This window comes from Etheostoma spectabile, chromosome 8, assembly GCF_008692095.1.
Source record: "Etheostoma spectabile isolate EspeVRDwgs_2016 chromosome 8, UIUC_Espe_1.0, whole genome shotgun sequence".
In the NCBI taxonomy this organism is placed as follows: domain Eukaryota; kingdom Metazoa; phylum Chordata; class Actinopteri; order Perciformes; family Percidae; genus Etheostoma; species Etheostoma spectabile.
The window spans coordinates 11,923,912-11,947,583 of record NC_045740.1 but is presented as its reverse complement, the minus strand read 5'-3'; the positions used below and the strand labels follow the sequence as shown (position 1 = coordinate 11,947,583).

Genomic DNA, 23,672 nt, shown 5'->3' with positions numbered 1-23,672 from the left:
TAGTTACCTCACCTGTGTGACTGCAGTGTAAAGCAATGGAATCAACAATGTGGTCATGATGTGCAGTAGGCCTATATAGCTAATTATACAGTAAGCATTGACCCCATTCACAATTCAACTGGTTCTAAGTGTTCAGGATCAGTGGTGGAATGCATCAAAAAAAGTGGATGGTGGCATACACACACACACACACACACACACACACACACACACACTCTCTCTCTCTCCTCTCTCTCCTCTCTCTCTCTCTCTCTTTCTCTTTCACGAACATACCTGTGGTGTTTTGGATTAACAGTGCCCTACTGAGCTGAAAATTGGATTACTGTTGGCACAGTGGGTACTTTACCACCATTTAGAGCCACGACACACAGTCGAGAACAAACATGTATACACACACTGACAGAGATATGGCCTAAGGATTATGTCATCACATCTCGCGAGCTCAAATTATATAATTTCACACGTGCAGATATTACTCTTTGCGCAAGGCTTTTCGGACATTTCAAGCATTGCACATATCCTAACAACAGAACGAATGAGAGACACTTTATCTATGGTGCTGTCTTGCGCTAGATCGTTAATAAAGACAGAAAATATATACTGGATATGTAATGTAAACTCCGGGCTTCCTGAACAATAGCTGTCCGTGTGAATGAGATTGCTATAAAAGTGACCAATGATAAGAAGGCCACCTTGGTTTATTGGCCCCAAAATGTCAGAAGTCAGTTTCATTCGAGCTATCAGAAATCCACTTTGAGAGTTTACCTGCGGCCCTCCAGCGCTCGCAAAGCAGACACACGCGGGCGCGCGGTGGCTGCTCTCTGTGTGTTCTGCTTAGTTTTAAATGTGCAGGTGCTATTCTTTCCCTCTCCCTAGTTTTGTTTCCCGCTCACAGCTGCCTGTACAATTCTTGATTGTTAAATTACTGCACACAGAGTAATATCGAATGTAATATAGAATGATATAATTTGCTCATGAGCAGGTTTTTTCTTGCTTGCGAAATATGACATAATCTTGACCCTCTACAGAGATAAAGTACAAACAAACACATATGTACACAGTATGGCAGTGTTGTACAGCCTTATAGACAGACTATAGATGTCTGATTGTCTGATTTCACTTCTTTCTGACTCAGGTCTTTCTAAGCTGCCATCTCTGCTCCCAGTGGTGAAGTAAATACAGCAGTGAATGTTCAGTAAATGCTGTACAGGAGCATAGTGGTGACAGACGATGAATGGAGACGTAATGATTAAGATATCACACTGAGTTGGAGGATCCTGCACTCCACTGGATGACTAACCCCCTACTCTCTCAGTGTTTGCACATGTGTGTGCAAAATGTATCTACAACACATCCACCACCTGCTGTTTTAATCTCCCACAGCTCACACTTCAACTACTGTATGATACTAGTAAGTGTTTTTTTACCCGGCATTATTATCATAGCACACAGTAGTGTGTTTTTGGCTTTCCACAGCCTTGTCAGATCTGCAGATCGGCTCTTCAGACCTGCACTCTTCAACTGTTGCAGCACAAATCTTACACATCAGCCAAGTCTGACATTCTGGCAGGAAGATTCTGGTGGAAGCCACGGCCAGATCAATCCAACTTAGATTTTAACATGTGAGTTGTGTGCTCTGAGAGTGGACTCCCTCTCCAGGCCTGGCCAACTGCTGTTTTCAGGCATGATCAATGGAGAGCAGGATGAACACCAGCAAGCCTAAGCTGAAAGTCCAGTTGGCAGAGACACAAACGGAGCACCTCATTAAACTCAAAATTCCCACGGCCGCCATCACACAGCCGAGCCTCGGCGGCGCAGCTCTGATGGAGAGCTCTAGAGCGTTGATGTAGGAAGGCTCTAATTGCAACATGGGGATGTGGTGCATCTGCATTCTTGCTGTTCCAACAATAGTCCAGTCACCACTGCATTGCATGCTGTGTAAGGAGGTTTGAGTTATGCTTGGTAAAAGTGCCATATTGATTAACTCATTTCTAAAACAGCTAGTTGAGCATGCTTTTCCCATCTCCCCTCGCTGTCACTCACGCGTAATTGTGTGAATGGATTTGGCTATCACAAGAGATGACTCTTCACTCAGCCTCTTCTGTTCTGTTTCCTTTCCCCTCCCACTTCCTCTGATACACTTTGTAGCCTCAAATCTGTCATCTTTTTCTGTCCAGCCCTTTTTCTGGGCTCTTTCTCTGCCTTCCTGCCTTTTCTTCTCAAGTGCCCTATTTGGCTCTGATGGCCTCTCTCTCTCTCTCTCTCTCTTTCTCTCTCTCTGAAGTATCTTCCATGGGTCAAATATGTCCATTTAATGATAATTATACCTCTCAAGTTTGTTCTGTAATTTAAAAATCGTGGGTCCAAAGGGCAAAAAAATATGTCTCTCTCTCTCTCCCCCTCTCTCTCTCTCTCTCACTCTCTCTCTCTCTTTCTCTCTCTCTCTCTCTCTCTCTCTCTATCTCTCTCTCTCTCACACACACATATTCTCTCTCTCTTTTTGCAGGTACCACCAGGCAGCCTAAGGAGGGGGAGGTGCCAGGGGTGGACTACAACTTTGTGAGTGTGGAGCGTTTTATGGAACTGGAGCAAAGTGGAGCCCTGCTAGAGAGTGGAACCTATGAAGGTGAGTGTTAGGAACGCTGCGGCTGCTTTGCGGGAAAGACTTTGCATTTGCGAGACAGGTACGGGTGCTTGGGGTGCAGAAATGGTAACAAATGTTTCAGTAGAGCTATTTTACTATGTTTTTTAAATTAAACTGCATCTTATGCAACTCTGTAGATATCTTCACTTGATGGGTCAGGTGTGTCAGGTGATGTTCTTACACACAGCTTAAAGATCCCCTATGTGTTTTTCATCATTTTTATATCCCCTAACATGCCTGACCTTGACTGATTTGTAGAGGTGGGGAAAAAAATAGAAAATCGTATGTTTCAGGATATTTTTATTTTTTTGTGACGAGTTTAAAATTAATTTTGTTCACATAAATATCAGTTTTCAGGAAAACAGAACCAAAGCAAAAAAAATGAAAATCCACGTTATGTACTTCTTTACGAATTAAATAAATGTCAAACTGACTGACTGACATGTGATTTGCATTATTTTTAGAAAACAATTAGTTTTTAGAAATGGCTTATGATGTATTTTCTCTAGAAGTACATGACTCAACTTTTGTTTTTGTTAAAGAAGGAAAAGAAAATTGTAGTACTCAATACCATCAAATCGCAAAACTTCTAGAATTGCAATAAATGAAAATCACAAAACAAATTAAATCGGCACCTAGGTATCGTGAAAGAGCTGTTACAAGCTAACAAACAACATAAACAAATAAAAGATGCTAATTACACTTAACCATTCTGATTGACTGCTTGTCACCAATTTTGACAGATGAGAAAGATTCAGACAAGAGCCCAAAACTATCACTGGTGCTCTGGCACTTCCTCCTCCCGTGTGAACTTGGCATACGCCTCAAACATCTATGACAGAACCTCTGCGATGTTTCTAGTCATCTTGATGAACACCTATTCTTTTCCGGTATACCTAGCACAAGCAGCGGTGTTGGGTGGAGCTCAAGGCCAGAGCCAGAATTTCTCAATGAAGGAGAAAGAGTAGCTGTGCTTTCAGCCTCTTTTTTTTGTTTTTTTTTTCACAAATTAAACTAATTAAAACTAAATATTAATCATAGCAGAGTAATTTTCTATACTTTAAAACGTGTCTGGAGGAGGACTTTAAGTAACAAAATTAGTCTTTTTGCGCAGTCATGTATTACAACTTCCACTGGTTGTTGAATGGATGGATGACTAATAAAGTGTGTGTGTGTGTGTGTGTGTGTGTGTGTGTGTGTGTGTGTGTGTGTGTGTGTGTGTGTGTGTTTGTGTGTGTGTGTGTGTGTGTGTGTGTGTGTGTGTGTTGTGTGCTGGATGAATGCCATTTCCAAGTCATGTCAAGTCTGTGCATCTGCTCTGCTATACTGTCAGAGATACATCTACGGATGGGAGATTTGCTGGTTCATTTGCCCAGTAGCAATTTTTGTGAGCATGTGCGGCTGAACACACACACGCAAAGGATGTGTTTGTGGTATGAGCACTGTGTGTGTGTGTGTGTGTGTGTGTGTGTGTGTGTGTGTGTGTGTGTGTGTGTGTTTTCTCTTTTGTAAATGTTCCTTTTCATAACCTATAAGTGTTTCATGTTTACAGTGTATGAATTCCCTTAACGCCGAGTTTACTAATGCCCACTTGGGGAAGTTGTCTCTTTCTGGGTGGCTGCACTGAATGTGCTGCAACTCATTTTGTAATGCACATTAAAATAAGACAGAGGAGAAGAAGGAATGAGAAAGAAAGGGGTAAAGAGAACACAAACAGGAAGAAAGATTTCATCAGAAAACTCTTCAAGGTAATTGTAATGAGTATGTGATTGTGCGTGTGCAAGTGTGTGCAAGGATTGGTACACATAACAGCTTATGTATGTGATGATGTGAGATGAGTCACAGCTGAAGGTGGATATTGAACAGTGCATAAAGCCAAGATGCTTCAGGCAAAACGCATTCAGGATCAGGGGAACATTGCGTTTTTAAAACCAGTGTGGTGCATAAGGATGAACGCTGGCCTAAACTTATCTCAGTATACTTTATGTTCTGCAGATCAGTTTTTTAGGTTGTCCCTAAGCTTTCACAGGCTTGCTGCCTATGCACTTTCATACTCATGTCTTTGTTTACATGCACCCGTGTGTGCACATTTATATTTTGTTATGATGTGATAAATCTGTTTGGTGGCCAGCAGGGTAAGTGTACTTATTGAGAACGTGGCTGGGATAGAGCTCTTCCTAATATCTATCCCCCTCCTGCTGGGATGAAAGTAAACTGATGTCTGTGGACTCTTTTCTGCTGATCATCCTATTGTCCTTTATTGCGGCCTCCTTCCCTCTTCTTTGCTCAGCTGTTGTTGTCCTCCCATTGCCCCTGTCCTTGTTCTGTTTCCTCTTTGTAAAACCCCCACAGCTCTCCACTTTGAAGGATTATAAATAAGACACCTCTTTCTCTTACTCAAACGATATATTCAATCACAATATATTTCCCTGACAGTAAGGGCCTTAAATTTCAAATAAAAGTAGATCTTCATTGTGGGTTAAGAGGAAAGAAATGTGCTCAGTCAAATATACATATTAAATTACATATTATAATATATTCTAAATTCAGAACATAAATCACAGCTTCAATGTGGATCAAAAAGAGAGAAGTATACTTTTGCTATATTGAGGATGTTTCCATTTCAAGTTAGATACCCCGTGGACCTTAATGTATTGTCCTTCTTTCTTCATTGTACTGTACTTAACATCCACCATTCTCAGATGTTCTTCTACTAGCAGGAGCATTTCAGTGGGTGTGGAATGACAGAAGCCCAATGTTATTTTTGTGTTTTGCTTTAATTCTTTTTCTTGCGCCTCGAAACAGAGCTGCTTGCACCCACATGGGTGGAATGACACAGCTGGGGTTGTGTTTATACAGATCGGGTGTTTCTGTGCAGTTTTGGTTACGTGTTTATCATGAAATATCACAGTGACAGGATTTTCTTAGCTGCCAAAACGTTAATTTATCTTAAAAATGGACATCATCTGCTTGTTGGAGACATATTTAGAGTATTATGTTATACTTCCAGCTAGTCTATATCCTTGACGTTCAACTTCCGGGATTGCTCCTGTGCAACAGCAAATTTCACCTGATCCATGTATTTCCGTTTCCTTCCGCTTTCTTTGTGTTGGAATTCTAAACTCGGTGGATTAATGGGGACTGTTATTAACTGCTTCTCAGATAGCTGCATGGTAAATTGACACAGCTAGCTAGACTATCTGTCCAATCTCAGTTTTCTCTCGCACAACTATTTTACAGTGGCTCCGTGCAGAGCTTAGCGCCCATGATGATTCTGATTGATTTAAGGAAATGCCAATAAACCAGAGCATGTTTTTCCCCCATCACGGAATGCTATTTGGAGTTGCCAGACTTCATTTCAGGATTGGGTGAATGTTGTATACTGTAGGTTGAGTAATAAGGCAGAAAACTTTCAGAAGTGAAATGCTGAGGTGGAAGCACATTAATGACATTAACTTCCAGGTGAGGGGTTGGCTTTTGTTTTCTCTCAATATTGTTTTCTTTATATTTTTCTCTGTCTTTATTAGAATGCCATTTTGTATTTTGGTTGACTTCTCTTGTTTCTCTGTTTGGGTTCAGAACAGAAAATTAAGGATATTAGAATATAAAAATATATATAAATATAAATATTTTCTGATTAATAACATTGTAAAATAAATACAAAAATAACAAGTTAAAAAAAAAATGCATATTTACATACTGTATCCTGTTTGGGTCTGCTCATGTTTTCAGGCAGGCAGGTCTATTTGGAGATCTCTACTATTAGTCACTGCAACTGTTAGTTTTTTCGTGAAAAAATGATTTGATTGGATTTATTAGAAATAATTAGTTTCCAGGCAAAAAACACAGTTAAGTTATCTCTGCTGTTGAGACAACTAAGTCATACATTTTGAAAGGCAATCATCTGTTCAAATTCACAGTTGCCCACACGCGGTAGACCTCCACTCTGCCTGCCAGTCAGTGTGTTATATCACCTGAGATCCTTTTTTAGTCGTAATGTGGCCTTTTACACAAATGCTGCTGTGCCTCTCTGCCCTCAGATAATTTCTACGGCACACCGAAACCTCCAGCGGAGCCGTCCCCCGCAGCACCTCCTCTGAATGTAAGTGAGGCCCTGCTGCCCGGAGCCCGGCCCAGCGCCCAGGGCAAGAGGAAGAGAAACCAGTCAGTCAGCAACATGGAGCAGCGTGCCAGCCTGGAGCCACCTGAGGAGGAGGAAGAGGAGAGCCCGGTTGTCAACGGCAACGGGGTGGCCATCACACCAGGTAATGTAGGCTGAGAGAGAAAAAAAACAGTTCCCTGTTGTGATGTTTGTATACCACATTTTCAATCTAAAGTACTTGCGACTGAAATTAGATTCCAACACGGTCTGCTTCCCATGTGTCGTGACCATGATGACATTTTAAAACATCATATTTAGGTGAGGAGAAAATCTGTCTGGAAGGCCTGAACTGTCTCACTGGTATGATTGAGTAAATCATTGAAAAAAGTCAGTTTTCAAAGCAATTGTTACCGTTCCTTTTTATTGTCCCTTATGGACAAGTCAAGAGTCTCTATTTTAATTTTGTCTTGTTTCCTGTCTGCAGTTTATACAGTCCAGCTCATGTAGATGGCTACAAATCTGACAACAAACTGTACCCGGACCAGTCATTATAGATATTAACAGACTCTGTTGGCATGAGTGTGAACTGTACAGGTCCTCAATAACCTTAAATAACAGAATACACAAGGGCCCCTTAATGTCTACACTATTATCACTGACCATAGTCTCGTTTTGGCTTCAGCACTCGTCTCTCTGTCCTCTCATTTCTGTCTCTCCTGCTGTCTTTGCTTTCCCGCCACTGGCCTTTGTCCTTGTTTCTATTAATACCCCAATTCTCCCCTCTCTCTTCCTCTCCTCTACTATCTTCTTCCTTCTGACCTCTCTTGTATTTCTTCGTCTCTGTGGTCCTGTTCCTCTCTTTCCCCCCATCTCTCTTTGTAGTCTGTGTTGTTGGCGCTTGTCTTATATAAAACATGCGACGACAACACAGACTACAAAGTTATATATATATACACAGTATATATGTATGTTTTATTTTATTTTATTTTATGGTTATTCTATTTATGCTGACATACCTAGATTGTAACAGAAGTAAATACAGTAATCTTTACTTTGTTTTTTACACACGCTCTTCAGCCATCACAACAAAACTATAAAGCTCTTTAATTTAATGCTGACACCATGAGAAAAAAAAACATCATCAAGAAGGAGAAGTTTTGGAATAACAAAAATAATAAAAATAACTATAGAACTCGCTCTGGCGAAAAGTTCAGTGTGATTTGGCGGTTATTTTTAGTCGGTGTGGATAAAGATATGGACCCTTGGCCCAATTAAGGGCTGTGAAGAAAGTGCTTTTTTGTCATTTTTCCATTTCTGTTTTTGTTGCAACTGCAATAAAAATCCCAATGGAAATATTGTGGGATTATTCATCATATGCTTTTCATCCGCTGACTTAGATGCCACCAGCTTTTCACGTCACTTTTCCTTTAAGTTTTCTGACTCAGTCTCTGACCCCTGAATTCTCTGTCTTTCCCTGTTTCTCCATTTCTGACATCCCAACCAATGTTGTTGTCTCCCCATGCTCAATGCTCATCTTCCTCTCTCTCTCTCTCTCTCCTCTCTCTCTCTCTCTCTCTCTCTCTCTCTCTCTCTCCTCTCTCTCTCCTCTCTCTCTCTCTCCTTGGGGTTTTAGCCGTGCAATGGTTTGGCTCTGACTCATCATGCGTATGTAGTGTGCAGTGTATGTGAGAATAACTGTGTGTGTGCTCCAGAGTCCAGTGAACATGAGGACAAGAGCACAGATGCCTCTGGGGAAGTTGCTGTTGAAATGTCCAGCCAGGCTCCAGCATCTGTTGAGCCCCCCACCGAAGGAGAGGAGGCCCCAAAATCTCCCTGTAAATCCCCGACCAATGTTCCAGACATAGATGAGGAAGAGCTGGGTCCTCTGCCTGACAACTGGGAGATGGCCTACACCGAGAAGGGGGAGGTCTACTTCATAGAGTAAGAGGAAAAATATCCTACTTATATGTACGTCCAGCTGTACTGTAGCTGTTCCAGCAGGTTTTGTGTTTATAGCAATTATGAAAAACCACACACTTGTAAATAATAAAAATGCTTGAAAACAAATCCAATGTAATGCACCTCACAAAGTGCACCTACTTGGTTTATGTAGGGCTGGGTATGTAAACTTTATAGCTTCGGACTCTGTGTTGAATAATTGATGTAACTTAATGCTGCTAATCAGGCTTTCTGGATACACACACACACACACACACACACACACACAGACACATGCAAAGCCATACAAACTTTTGCCTTCACTTCTCACCCTTACTAATTAGTGGCTGAGTGTGAATTAGTGGATAATGGCCATTTAGTTTACCTTAGAAATCCCCTTGTTTCTCTTGCCCGTGCGTGGCGTGCACACACACCCACACACACACACACACACACACACACAAACACACACACCACACACACACACACACAGACACACACACACACACACACACACACACAGCTCATTAGTGTTACTTTGCGCTCATCTTTTTCTCTATCTGTCAGTCTCTCACTGACCTTGGTTTGCCCCTTTCCTTTCCTTATTGCCAGTCACAACACTAAAACTACATCATGGCTGGATCCTCGGCTCGCAAAGAAAGCAAAGCCACCAGAAGAATGCAGCGAAGACGGTGAGTCTGAACGACCTGTTTGCTCTGTTGTTTTATGAGCTTTAGTTTGTGTTCATCTGAGTCAAGCTCATATTGCGGCACTTGTGGGAGCGTGTCACTTCTACATCTCCTGTTGTTTGAGTACTTGTGTTGTCTCTTCCTGGCTCACTGTTCCAGTTGTTTTTCCTTTCTCAGAAAAAAAGAGCACAAAAATACTGCCATTTTGTTGTTTGATGTGGAGTTAGTCTGCTGCTGGTCTCACCATTCTCGACAGATTTTGGGAGGGGTACTCACACATATAAAGGAGGATTTTGAAATCTAGATGGAAAGAACTTGACATATAAACGTACCTTTTTAGATTTTCAGGAAAATTTTAACTGGAACACCCCCTGAAGTTAGATTTACAACTCGGAAAGTGGGGAGAACTTCACCAACCCTGACGTCACAATCCAACATGGCTGCTCCGAGCATCAACAGCAGTAAAAGCTGTATGAATATACTGTTTATTAGCACTTATGTTTTTTTTGTAATAATATATTAGTAATAATAATATTAATAATAGTTTTTGGACAGCAAAGGTGGTCTATGGCACAGAGGAGTAAGCTATATCAGGCGTAGGATACGCACACAGTACTTGCATGTATTATCATTTCATTGTTTGTTTTTGTCTTTCATGGGATTTGTTGAGAAGAAAATACAGTAGAGAATGTCACTTTTTTAATGTTTGTTTTAATGCAATTTTAATGAGGGGAAGCAAAGGTGTGTAAAGATGAGAAAAAATAAATTTCGGAGACAAAATTAAGAACAGTGGTTTAATACAACAAAAGTCCAGTGCTGATGTCAAACATGTGATATAGAGTTCCTGTTATGGTTCAGTATGATCAGATATATATAACAATGAGGTGATCTTGCATCCCTGCTGCTGTCACGGCCATTAGGGAATGAGGTTGTGATGTGATTCACCAGAGCGAAATCTGAATCAATACATTCTCTACCTCATCTCTGTTCTCCATCTCTTCAATTTTCTCCCATCTCCACATCCCCTTGCACTCCTTCACCTCATGTCTTCCTCACTCCGTCTTTCAATCTCCCTCTCTATAATTTTCCTCCTCTCTCTTACCTTCATTCTCCGTCCCTCCCTCTGTTCCTCTGCCCAGTAAAAGGCCGAACTGTGACAGGAATTCTAATAATGCCGCTCAGCTCTGCACACACTGGTTCTCACTCTCTACATACACACACACACACACACACACACACACACACACACAAACCTTTTTCACAAACATGGCCTGCGTACTTCAGCTTTGTCTTGGCAGAGCAAAGATCGGCTTTCACCAACGCCAACGATGTTCAGATGCCAGGTTTCTGTCAACTGTGATGCTCTCAACTCAGTGATCACTTATTTAGTGTTGCTGTTATTTCTGTCTGTGATCGCTTCTGTGATTCTCTATTTATAGGTTTTAAAACAATATTAGAGTGTTCTTAGAAATTAGAGTGAGCAGAAATCATGACATCTGTATATAAATATATACATATCATATATAGGGTATATATAAATGAACAAAACTTTTTTTTATTCAATGTCTGTCTAGACATTTGGATTGGAGCATATGACATATTGTCCAAGGTTTACCAAGGTTCGATTGTTTTGCGCAAATTTTAATGTGATTGTGACTGAACAGAACCTGTTAAGTTTTTTCTGCTCTCTATAAAACGCAATTTGCCTTACTTAGCCAGTTAGCATTTTGAAACCCTAGATTAGACCCTTATCTAGTCTTTCTGTCTAAAGAAGGTAAGATATGTCAATGACAACATCTGTATTGTGTTATTGATCATATTAAAGGTCCCACTTTATGCTAATTTTCAGATTCATACTTGTATTTTGGTTTTCTAAAAACACAATTTTTCTCATACTGTCTGTCTGAATTAACCTATATTCACCCTTTGTCTGAAATGATTAGTTATCGCACCTTTCTCTTTAAGCCCCCCTCCCGGAAAAAGCTGGTCTGTTTCTTTCTTTCTTTCTTTCTTTCTTTCTTTCTTTCTTTCTTTCCTTCTTTCTTTCTCAGTTTTTCTACTGTGTGAAGTTGATTTGGACTTTTTCTCTTCTGCTCATTTAAAGGAAGCTTAAGTGATCACCACTGGCAGAGGATTTTGTTATCAAAGGCTGTTAGCAGAATGTTTGTAAGGGTCCTGGTGACACATCACATCCTCTTGCAGTACCTTTGAATTGATGCCTTCTAGAAACAGGTTTAGTTGCCAGAAAATATTCTTTTTCAGTATAAGCAGCTCAGCAGCCACATGAGATAAGGATATACAGTAGTTTAATCCAACATGCTGCTCTACAATATTCCCCCTGTTATTATTTTCTTTCGATGATCACTCCGGGTGTGCTGTCCTGTAGCACTTTTTGATGTGCTCTACTGGCACTTTCGGCATGCTTCCTGTGAACCAAGTGACAATTTAAAAGCAATTTTCCATTTTTGTTCACATTAATGGACATGGTAGTTTTTGAATGATGAAATATGCATGAAAGCAAGGATGTCATATTCTGCAAGGAGAGTGAATAAACTGTAAGGGAACAGAGGAAAGAGGTGGCGCTGTTTTCAACTGCCCATCTGCCTGAAGGATTTCCCAGAGTCTAACAGCCTCAGGCAGGAAGCAGACAAACATTCAGCTGCTGTTCCCTCTTGTTATTCCCCCCGTTGCTTCCATCTCATGCATGTCTGGTCTTTTTGCTCCACTTTCCTTTAGCATTTCATATCCTCATTGACTATTCCCTTTCCCGTCGCTCCCATGCTGTGTTTTTGGGTGAATTTAAGGAGAAGCTTGTTTTGTGTTGGTGTGTTTGCTCAAATGTGCAACTTTTTGTGTGCATTGTGTTGTATCTGTATGCTGAGGATGACTCCAAGAGGCTTGTCACCACAGATCTAGGTTGCTTGCAGTCTTTTTGTCAGGCATGTCTTTTGTTACATAACACAAGTCCATATCGCCTTTCTCACTAAGAAAAGGCCAGAACAGAGGGGGCCAGTGTTGGTTTCAATTTTGCCTGTGATACACACTCAATCCCTACGCTGGTTTCAAAGTAGTCTCAGTGCTGTTGACGAAATATGCCACTCATACTGATGTAGAGGCAGGAATTCTCACTGAGGCTGATGTGACGATGTCGAAATCCTTTCTGTCACCAACTGTAGAGAATTAGGAAATTAGACTAGAGTGAGACAGTGAAGAGAAATTTGAAAAATTATGTTGGGTTCTCTCTTTGTCTGTGCAAAGACAAAAAACAAACACAAGAATGAGTTTTAGTCATATAATAGGCTGAAACAATTAGTCGATTTATTGATTAGTCAATAGTGTCTTTTCATCTAGCACCATCTTGGTGAGATCTTTTGTTTGAATGAGAGAGGGCTGAAACAGTTTAATGACCATATTGTGATCAGTTTTAATTAGAAAAAAACTAAGTTTAAGATTCTGTTGAAAGTTAACCACAGAGAATTTATTTCATTTATTTTTTTATGTAATAAATCCTAAATATTTTGAACGTAAGGGTCTCCCCGAGTGTCTATTTTCACAAACGAATCACAATCCTCTTCCAAAAGGCGACAAAGGAATGAGAAAATGAGCAAAGGACTAATTAGCAAATATTAGTATACTCACAACTAAGATGGTGAACATGGTAAACATGCCACCTGTTTATTATCAGCATGTCAGCATTCTCATTGTGAGCATATTAACATTCAGTACAGTCTCACAGAGCAAGAGACAAGCTAGAATGGCTGTAGACTCTTGTTTAAGCTAAAATCCCTGGAATTCCTGTTCCAGCGTCTCGTGAATATTTGCTGGTTTTCTTTGTCTTCTATATATCTTTGTATTCCACCCTTCTATATAGGGTAGTTTTGACTCTTGGACTTTATAGTAAGCGTTCTAGTTTTGGTTTGTTGTCTGTTTGTAGTCTGAGGTGTACTGACCAATCACATGTCTGCATTGCACGCAGGTCACAGTCCACGTGTAAGGTATCTATTTATTAGTTTTTTCTTTGAATTTATCTGCCTTCATATGCTGATATTTGTTGGCCAAATGTTGGGACCTAAATCTGGTTGCTAATCGGACTCATAACGGCCAGCGCAAGGAAGAGAAATTCTTAGCCCCTGGCTACAACAATACTCCAAAAATATTGTCTGTTTCCCTCTGGAGGCTTAATTGTTGTCAGGCTGATAGCCAATGAGTTGTTATTGGTTGCAACCCTACATAAATATGAGTTCTGGTTTATTTTTTTATCAAAAGTTTGGAAGGTCTTTTTGAGTCGGTTGTAAGTGGAGTTAGTATATATTTTTCTGTGAGTCAGATGAGTTCATTGTATCAGTTCATTGCTGATCAGGGAGACTTTGTGTCAGAGGGAAGATGAGTCATCTAACGCAAAGGAATAACAATTAGACTTCATGTCAGGAGAGACAGCAATAACAACAATACGATACACATAACCAAGCAGGCAAGCACCCAAAAACACAAGCAAGCCATTCTGCGCTCATACGAAATACAGACGCATGATGAGATGTTCTATTTAATATAAAAAAGATGATAGTTGAAAACATTCTGACATGCACACACAGTTAAACCATCTAATACACACATACTGCATACTGCATTAAAACACACGCAAACACTGTCTCTGTATTTCAGCAGCAGGAAATAGAGACAAGACAGAGCCTTCAGCTCAGGCGAGGAAAAAAAGACTTGCACTGGTGGTTTCCATGGAAACTGTCTCCCTTTTACTTTAGGGGAGGGCAAGCGACTAGTGGATGAGTTAGGTCGACATTTAAGATGGCTTATGGACGGGGTGGGAGGGAATTTAAGGTGGTTTGAAGTGTGACTTTTACATCTCGAGGATGAGAAGCGTTGTTTGGAGTAATGGCAGTGCAGGTGGTTTGAGCAAACGGTAAAGCAGCAGACCTATGGTAATTGTGGTGTGCACTCCTTTCATCTTGGGCTGCACAGTCAGCATGCTCAGCAGCCAGGGAACACCACACACTGTACACGTTCAGACACACACATTCACACACAGATTATTGTGTTATTACAGCGTGAGGGGATGATGCCATGGTGTCATGCAGAACAAATCATTGTAAAAAATAAAAGAGCTGAGGATTTGTGTGTGACTTGAGAGGGTCGGGTATTGTTCAAATGTTTACTGTACTTTTGCAAGTACCATACCTGAGTTTGGTGCAGATACCTAACCAATATTGTTATCAATACCTTTCTTGGAGGAATATAAACTTTTTTTACAGGTCTGTAATTTCCAAATTTGACAAATTACTTGACATAAGTGTATTTTCTCACACCAAGTAAATGTTTACAGTTTTCTTCAATTGCTAAACAACAGTGGGTACAACTGGAGCCCCGTGTGCAAAACTCTAACTAAAGTCTGCATTACCAACAGTCACCTGAACTAAACAGCTCACATCACCAGTAAAACCCTCAGTGTGTTCTGAGTGACAGTGTGTGTTGTCTAGATGAGGATTGTTCATAGTGTTTGGCTGTACTGAGCCTGTTCTGAGTCATGTGTTAAGAGTTGTGTTGCTTGGAATGAGTTTTGCTGGTGATGTGAACTGTTTAGTTCAGGGGACTGCTGGTAATGCAGACTGTAGTTAGAGTTTTGCCGTTGGGGCTCCAGTTGTACCCACTGTCGTTTGGCAATCGAAAAAAAACTGTAATTAAATAAATGGTGTAAATGGCAGTTTGTCTCAAGCATTTTCCTTATAATAAGAACCAAATCACATCAGTTTTCATAATACTGTACATTCATTACTATGATAGAAAATTTGTGTTATCAACACGTCCTTCTACAAAATGTATCTTTCTGAAGAAGAAGCCAACGTTCTCAAATATGAAATGTTATCTAAACACAAGCAGCTGAAAGGAACCTTGCCAAAATAAAAGTCTGACATGGTCATAGTCCTGATTTAAAAATAAATAAATAAATAATAATAATAACAATAATTTAAATCGGAAACAACTTCATATCATCAATAAGTAATTCTTTATTTTTTTCACTAATACTTTGTTTTGTTTTTGCCCAGTGGAGTTGGTGTGAGTGAGGCTGAGGGAATGACTAAATCTGGCCAGGCATTTGAACCAAATACTCAGTACATTGCCATTTTTTACACAAACACATTTGGGTTGATATTGAGGTTTAATGCCTAGACCAAGTGGTGTTGCCATTGGTTGTGGTGTTGCCCAGGGATGATAAGTTATTATATTGACCTGTGTATGCTTAAGGTCGGAAACAGTTTGACACTTGTATTCTTCTACTTTTGTCAGCTTTTCTTGATTTTCCTGCGGGGAAATGCCCAACTATAGGCATAGTCATGAATTTCATGAATTAAACTCTTTGATACAAGACATGGGGATGAATTGATGTGGATAAGGAAGATCAACCTTTCAAGAACGCTTGGTGATGAATGCTTATCAGAAGCGCTATATTTCAAGTATACAGTATGTCTGAGTGGGAGAGGAACAGCTTGGGCAGATGGACTGTGACTGTGGTTGTGTATGTTGTATGTAAGCGGAGCCTTTTGCAGTGCAGGGTCAATTCCCTTGTTGTACTCCTTATACCTTAGTGAAACCTTAATGTTAAAGCTGAAAACCCTAACATGCTGGATCTTCCATACACCAGCAGAGGGAGCTCATTATAGTGCACTGTATTACAGTAACCCAGACCTTTAACGATGGAGAGAGGAGAGCTAAATCAGCAAAGGGATGAATTAAGTGAGGAGGGAACAGAGAATCAAAGGAGATAGGTGAAGAAACCATTAACAAAACAGCAATGGAAGCCAACCAAGGCAAAAACAAGTGGGTGGGTGAAAACAAAAAAAAGAGACAAGCACAAAGTAGTACGGTGAAGGTATTGGGCCTTGAAGTATTTGTGCACAGGAGAATAGGAGGAGACTGAAAGAAAGAGAAGGTGGAGCTAAGATGTGTCAGACTATTTAAATGTTCTTTACCTCCTTCCCTGCTTTGTATTGATGTCTGTGTTGTGATTCATGTCTTCATGAAGAAACCACCGCTGCAGATCGAAGTGTTGTCTGTCTATTAGAGGAGCACTTTGGGAGCATCTAGCTGTGAGCCCTGAGATTCATGTTGTCTGCCCTCAGTGGTTCAATTTAGTGTCTACATTCCTTCTCCTGCTCTCAGCGTAAACTGACTTCAGTTTCCTCGTCTGTTTTCTCTTTCCTCTCAGAGTTGCCTTATGGCTGGGAGAAGATAGATGACCCCATCTACGGCAGCTACTATGTAGAGTAAGTCTCCCTGTTGACTTTGGTAAACTCAGCTGCTATGTAGTAAAAAAGGAATTGCATTTCTAAGGTTTACAACACCTCCTTATGAATTATAAATGACTAAATTTTCATTTCTTCTTTACGTCTTACTGCTCATTTAAATTTTACAGTAAAACAGTGAAATGCTTGTCAGTATGGACTACCAAGAGAATGTTGATGAGAAAAACCTGCTCACCTGGTCAAGATAATCTAATCTGTTGCATTACAAACATATAGGATTGGCATCTGTTTAATTTGGAAGTAGATTTATTTTTATTATCATCCAAACCAATTTTCCTGTGGTTGAAGTATAATGAATAGTTCCTGAGAGGAAAGTTTTGGGATATTGACTCTTCTTGTTTGGTTTTAGTTACAAATTACTTGAAAATTAAAACATTTGACATGCAAGACATAGGAACAATTAGCCATCAATATATGCAGTAGCTGAGTAGTGGAACTGACACCACCTGGGCAGCTAACCTCCATCTTACACGGGTGGAAGTTTAGAGCTACTCTTGATTTTCATTGGGATCTTCAGGACTAGCAACCTTCCTCGCAACAGGGAGTCATTTGATTCAAGATGACACAACAATATTGGTCAACTTTAAAAGTGATTAAACACACTGAATGGCTCGATTATTCTGAATGAACACTTTTGGTTCTTAAGTACATTTTACTGTTAATAGCTTGTAACTTTGGTAACATTTTGAACGCAGAACTGCATTGTGGTATTGTTATTTCTAACTCAAAGCTTTGAATGATCCATTTTCCAATTATTTCTAATGCTGCATTGTATTTTCAGTCATATCAATCGAAGGACTCAGTTTGAGAATCCAGTGTTGGAAGCCAAAAGACGCCTAGAACAGCAGAGGCAGATGCAGAGCCAGGGACTCTCCGCTCTACCACTGCCCACTATATACAGAGGTACACATGGAATACTACAGTATGTGCAGTACTTAAATCAAAACATGCTGACACAATCACAGAGTTGTACAAATACGAAAATGCAAGGATTGCTGAAAAGACACACAGGCACACAACATTGATCTTCCGGCCCCCGAAACTCATGTGCTGATAGAGTTTTAAATTATTTGTAAATTCTTCCTGTTGTACAGATGGTTTATATTTAACATTGTGCATTTTTTTCATCGTTTTCCTCTACAATCTCTTATAGAACGGGCAGTTTCATGACTATTTGACCAGGCAGATGCACATTGTCACAATGTACAGAGTCGAATGGAGATTGTTGATGGTGTTGGGGACAGAGAACATGCTTGCCCTGAGGCCCCTAGTGGGATAATCTGAGTTTGAGGACATACTAGCCCATTACATAATGTACGGCTTCATCTGAGTGAAGACTTCATATCTCCTATAATCCTTTTGTCAGGAATCCTGGCAAATGTGTCTTTATTGTCTTAAAGGTCCAGTGTGCAATTTGTTTAGTTTAGTATCAAAATTGGTGTTGCCTGTTCACAAACTTGTACTTTTTCATCAATATTCACCACCATCTATTCCAAGTATTCCAATTGGCTTGGAATTTTACATTTCCATTTGCATGAACTGGGGTAGACGCTCCATATTCATGCACCATCTTGAAATACGTTAGCCGGTAAGGGACATACAGGATATACTGCTCCGCCTTTAGCGTTTTTGCTGTCATAAGATAAACTCACAGGTGCTGCTAATCTGCTTATGGGTATCGTCGCTTCCCAGCCCCAGCAAGTTTGAAGAAGGAAACATGGAGGACCACACATATTCAAAATGCAAATTTTAGGATCAGGAGTCTTTTTTTTTTGCCCAGAAAAAGAAAAAGCATATTGAAAAGAGAAAAAGACTGGCTTTTTGAAGCGTGAAGGCTACCGTAGTTGTAATACATACTTTGAACTGCATGGTTCGAGGGAGTTGATTGCGATATATGATCTCAACGCTAGATGGGAGAAATTCCTACACATTGGACCTTTAAGAGAAAAAATACAATAGCACATATTCAGCACTGAAAAGATAATTTCAAACTTTAATTTTAATGTCACAAACCCAATGTACATGTTTTCATAATTTCAAGAATATATGAACACATGAAAATCATACTTTAAAACCTTCTGTCCCTTCAGAGAAGCCATTGTTTACGAGGGACCCAACTCAGCTAAAGGGGAACTTCCTGTCGACAGCCCTGCAGAAGAGCAACATGGGATTTGGCTTCACGATCATCGGAGGCGACGAGCCTGATGAGTTCCTGCAAGTGAAGAGTGTTATACCAGACGGACCCGCTGCTCAGGACGGAAAGATGGACACGGGTAATTATGTGTACCAATGCAGCATTTTGACAACTGGTTGAGAAATAAATCAAGGTTTAAAAAAAAAAACTACAAGCTGTCACGCACTATCACAGCCTATACCCTAATACTGTGTTTATAGAAATATTTAAGCACAGCCTCATTATTCTGACACATCAACATTAAGGACCTTAATTTTTTAATGCCAAAGCAGATCAAGTGCAAAGACCTTTAGCTGGAAGAGTTTCAATTTAATTCAAGCAGGTTTTTACCTACTTGTTGGGTCATTCCTATCAACATTTTGTATACCTAAAAGGCTAGGGGAGTGCAGTAGAGTGTCAGTATTCACTAGATTTGGTACTGCAATGTATTTTTGCCAACTCAGAACATTTCTAAGCATAAGCACTAGTGCTTGGCTAGTTTAATGGCTTTAGCTGGCAAATGTCACCAACATGGACCCAAAATAATATGCATACAGCCTCTGTTTGTATCTTATTTGAGATTTTAATTTCAGTGATGATAGTGATGAATTCAATTTAAATGTAAACCAAATTTTCACAAAAGACAACATAGAGTTAATATATTCCATAAGACAAATGTGTCTTATTAGTTATTTCCCATTAAAAATATATTAAAGATTAATATCAAGTTGCCTCAGCTTCACCAAATTAGGATTTTGTGGTTCTTGTGATTTACGAAGAAAGTAGTAACTTAAATATAGTTTAGTAATAACTTAAAAATATTTGATGATATTCTGTGTTCCTCATGTCCTACAGAGATTTTGCCAACCAAATGAAATGGTTGTTTTCATCCAAATTAAGCACAGCACATGCTACTGTTTTCTTAAACCTACCAAGGGATGGACACATATTGATGATTATATACAACATACAAATAATCCACAATACTTCTTCTGTAAAAAGAAAATAGCTCTCTGTATTCATTAAAACCTAAAGTTTGGGCCTTGACCCTGCTTCATGAAGGCCCACAGCTCTTTTCTTACTCCTTATGGTCCTTTTTTGTTGCTAGCATTTTCTATTTAGCTGTATGTGCTAATGTTCTTTAAAAATGAACAAATACAACTCAACCACAGTTGATGACATTTTTTGAAGTTTTTTATTGAATAATTGTTTGGTAATGGAAAAAATGCACAGATACTTCAAGATATGTTAAAGCACATCTTAGAAATGAATAACTCAGATGTGATCTGTTAGAGGTTTCTGTATCTCCAGAAATATCAATTCATCTTAAACGGGGACATTTTTGGCCCTTGGTGGTATATTTGGGGTGCCCTATATTTGTGCCTGTAGCACTGTGTCCCAGACAAGGACTTCAGTTTCCTTTCAGCACACTCTCTGTCCTCTGTGAGTGCACTATAACGTTCTGCTTTTAATGGGAATGAGAGGAACTGATTTGATGGGCTTTAACTGATAGGCCCACACAACACCTACCTTATTAGGAGATTCATTTCTGCTTTTACAGCAGCATTGTAAGTGCACTACATGATTACCAGTGGTCAAGGTTTTAACACCAGTGCCATGAAATTGTCCTATATTTTGTGTTTGTGCTTTGATTCCTAAAAACAGGTATGTGTAACTTCCACTCAAGCAGTAATTCAGTCTCACATGGCTTACTTAATTGTTAGAGAGGTTGTGTTATGGGTGGAAGGTTAACCAGTGTGTTTTCATTTGCAACATTTTTGGGTAGACTCCAAATCCCTACCCGTTTTTTTACTATGCTTGCATATTGTTTTGAATGGAAGTATCAGTTCTTAAATGGAAAGAAAAATACATGAAGAGTATTCCATAGGTTGAATCTTAAAATCCTCAAGGTTACAAAGATAAGCTTTGAGGCTTTTACAGAAACAAACCTCAGTCATAGTGGGCTATGGTCATGGGCTCAGAGAAGGAACTGCTATATGAGGCTTAATGTGTGCTCTGCTCTGAACCTGTGAGCTGGCCCCATGCCTTGCACAGTTGGTCCTTAAACTGCTCATTCAGAGCTCATTTCAGAGCTGTGAATCTTCTTTCCTACCCTCAGCTCCTGCAGTCTGCTTTTATGTCTCCCAATCTGTCTATCAGTTTCTCTTTTATCTAGAATCCATCTATTTCTATGTTATCTCCATCTCTCTCTTTGTCTCTCTAGCTTACTCTTTATTATGCTCCTTATCTAACCATGTCATCTGACACTTCTCCTCTGCTTTTAGCCTCAGTATGTTTCATCCCCTTTCTCTTTCTACATTTCTAGTTTTTCTCTCTCTTCATCCCTCTATCCTGGTCTGTCAGCCCTTTTCTCTCTCTCTGTTCTGATTTCTCTCTCTCTATCCAACTTGCTCTTCTCCGCTCTGTGACATTGCCAGAGCTGCTCACACACATGCATGCACACACACATTCACACTCACGCATGCACACGGTCACAGAGTCACACACAGGCACTCCCTGGCTGAGATTAGCCGGCCTATTTGAGCTGTGCGGCATTGCTCTTAGGGATTGTGTGTGATTGTGGATGTGACATGTAGGGTGTGTTTATGTGTGTGACGTGCTTACAGGAGTGTGTGTATGTCTGCATGTGGGCATGTGTGACAGAGACTGCTTCCAGAAGGGTGAAATAGAGGATTTGAGGCAGCTGCATTTGTCATGGGGCTGTGACTTTAAAGCTGAAATCCGCAACTTTCCGCAAGCTCAAACTAAAGCAGAGATGACAGTGTATCTAGTGTTGTATTTGTGACATTGTTTCACCTCATTCTTATTGGTTCGCTGAAACAAATGTCCCCAACCTACCTGGTCAGGTGAAAATGAATGTAAAATTTAGTGAAGTGAGGAAATTAGATAGCATGGGCACTGCTAAACAGGCCAGGTGTGACCTGACAAATACACCTTTTCACACAAGATCATAAACAATGACACACAATTTGCCTTTTGGTCACTAGCCTTACAGGAAGATACAACATCATATTGCCTCATACATGAGCCAATACTCACAACTGTTACTACTGTGTGCATTCGATTAAATACTTGAGATTTTCCTGATTAGAGTCTATGTGAAGTGTGCCCCAGATGGTTGTCTTATATTCACACCAAGGCACACCAAGAAATTGCCCCGTCTCTCGCTTTCCTCGCTGTCTCACACATGCACTAGATTGCCTGCACTGGCAGTGAACTGATATTATATTCCTATGTGACACTTGAGAGGAGACTGAGTGCTTTTTCTGTGTTGGTACAGTACTGCATGTCCTGATGTGGCTGAGATTTGATGGCTGGATTTAAGGCAACAGACGGTGACAGGTTGTGTTCTTGCTGCACAGTATGTTTAGACATGAACCACTGGGACCAGATCACGTGGTTTGTGTAAAATGTAACATACTGTGGTGTGACTGACTGAAGATGCTGTTTCTTTCCTATCTCTTTTGTCTTTAGGTGATGTCATTGTCTACATTAATGACATCTGCGTGCTTGGCACCACACACGCCGATGTGGTCAAGCTTTTCCAGTCTGTACCAATCGGTCAGAGCGTGACCCTCGTGCTCTGTCGAGGCTATCCTCTGCCCTTTGACCCCGAGGACCCAAGTGGCGCGGCAAGCACCTCCCTGACACCCATTGGCCTGGAGCACCGCCCTCTGGTGGTGAACGGCCGCGGCAGTTACGACCCCTACCTAGAGTATCTGTCGTTGAGCTCCCAGCTGCCTCCTCAGGCTCTGGCCCAGGCCGGAGCCCCTCACCCCGGAGACACACATCTGGATGGCTCATCCCTGCCGCCCACCACACCCGGTTCGGCATCGGCACTCACGCCACACGATGACAACGTGTCCATGGCCTCATCTGGGACTGCAGGGGTCGCTGGGGCAACATCACAGGGGGCAGAGTTTCTGACAGTTACTATGGTGAAAGGGGCGGAGGGATTTGGGTTCACCATTGCCGACAGTCCCACTGGTCAGCGAGTAAAACAGGTAATATGTCATGATCATCTGTGTATCTCTTTATTCACTTATTACAGAATAGTCCGGAAAATTAAAGGGTTCAGACCTGTTTGATGTGTATTTTACTGTCTTTGCAATTAAATATGTTTTTCTAACAGTTAATTCTCAGTAGTCAGTTAAACTCAGTGAACGAGTTGAGTTACACAATAAACTTGAGGCAGAATTAAAACAGCAGGTCAAGGTAAATTGAAATCAGTAAACGGTTCTAAGTAAAAAGATTGAGATAATAAGCACAACGTGAGCACAGCCTCTGAAGGATTTTCAATCTACTAATATAGTTATACATGATTGAAAGACTAGACTGTCCTAAATAAGCTAGGGAAACCTGGCTGTAAGGAAAAGATAAATTAGAGAAGATGAGTTGCAGGATGTGATGATGTAACAGATGCTGTTTCTCATCCCTGTTGTATTTGTACCTTTAAAAAAAAATCTGCCTGTGGACTTGTTACTGGTGCATTTTTCATTGTTTCAAGAATTTTCAACAAACAATCTTCTTGTTAATATCTTGTAATACCGGTAAGTCAAAATAGTGCATTTGGCTGGTCTTATAAACCTTGGCTTTGGAAAAACTGGTTTTGGAAAAAACTGAATAATATCACTGAAGTGGTAGATTGTTAGACACACATGATTTTAGGAACTAACAATAGATAACTCGACTGGTTTGGAGATTTTCTTTTGCAGAATAAGAGGGAAAGCATGAACTAAGTTCCCTTGATAGAAAAATTACTCACATTTTTGTTTTAGGTCTAATCCAC

General features: G+C 40.3%; 1 protein-coding gene across 4 annotated transcripts in view; it reads left to right on the top strand.

Moving 5' to 3' along the window:
• The window catches only part of magi2b (membrane associated guanylate kinase, WW and PDZ domain containing 2b), a 75,270-nt gene that overhangs the window by 32,526 nt on the left and 19,072 nt on the right, over positions 1-23,672 (top strand). For all 4 annotated transcript variants that reach the window (XR_004333279.1, XR_004333278.1, XM_032524725.1 and 1 more), the window contains exons 3-10: positions 2,507-2,626; positions 6,685-6,909; positions 8,459-8,687; positions 9,297-9,376; positions 16,593-16,650; positions 17,471-17,592; positions 18,780-18,962; positions 22,358-22,887. Coding sequence is in view for 2 of the 4 variants with exons in the window: in XM_032524725.1 (XP_032380616.1) it covers positions 2,507-2,626; positions 6,685-6,909; positions 8,459-8,687; positions 9,297-9,376; positions 16,593-16,650; positions 17,471-17,592; positions 18,780-18,962; positions 22,358-22,887 (1,547 nt within the window). In the remaining 2 variants the exon portion in view is untranslated. The remainder of the gene's footprint in view (positions 1-2,506; positions 2,627-6,684; positions 6,910-8,458; positions 8,688-9,296; positions 9,377-16,592; positions 16,651-17,470; positions 17,593-18,779; positions 18,963-22,357; positions 22,888-23,672) is intronic.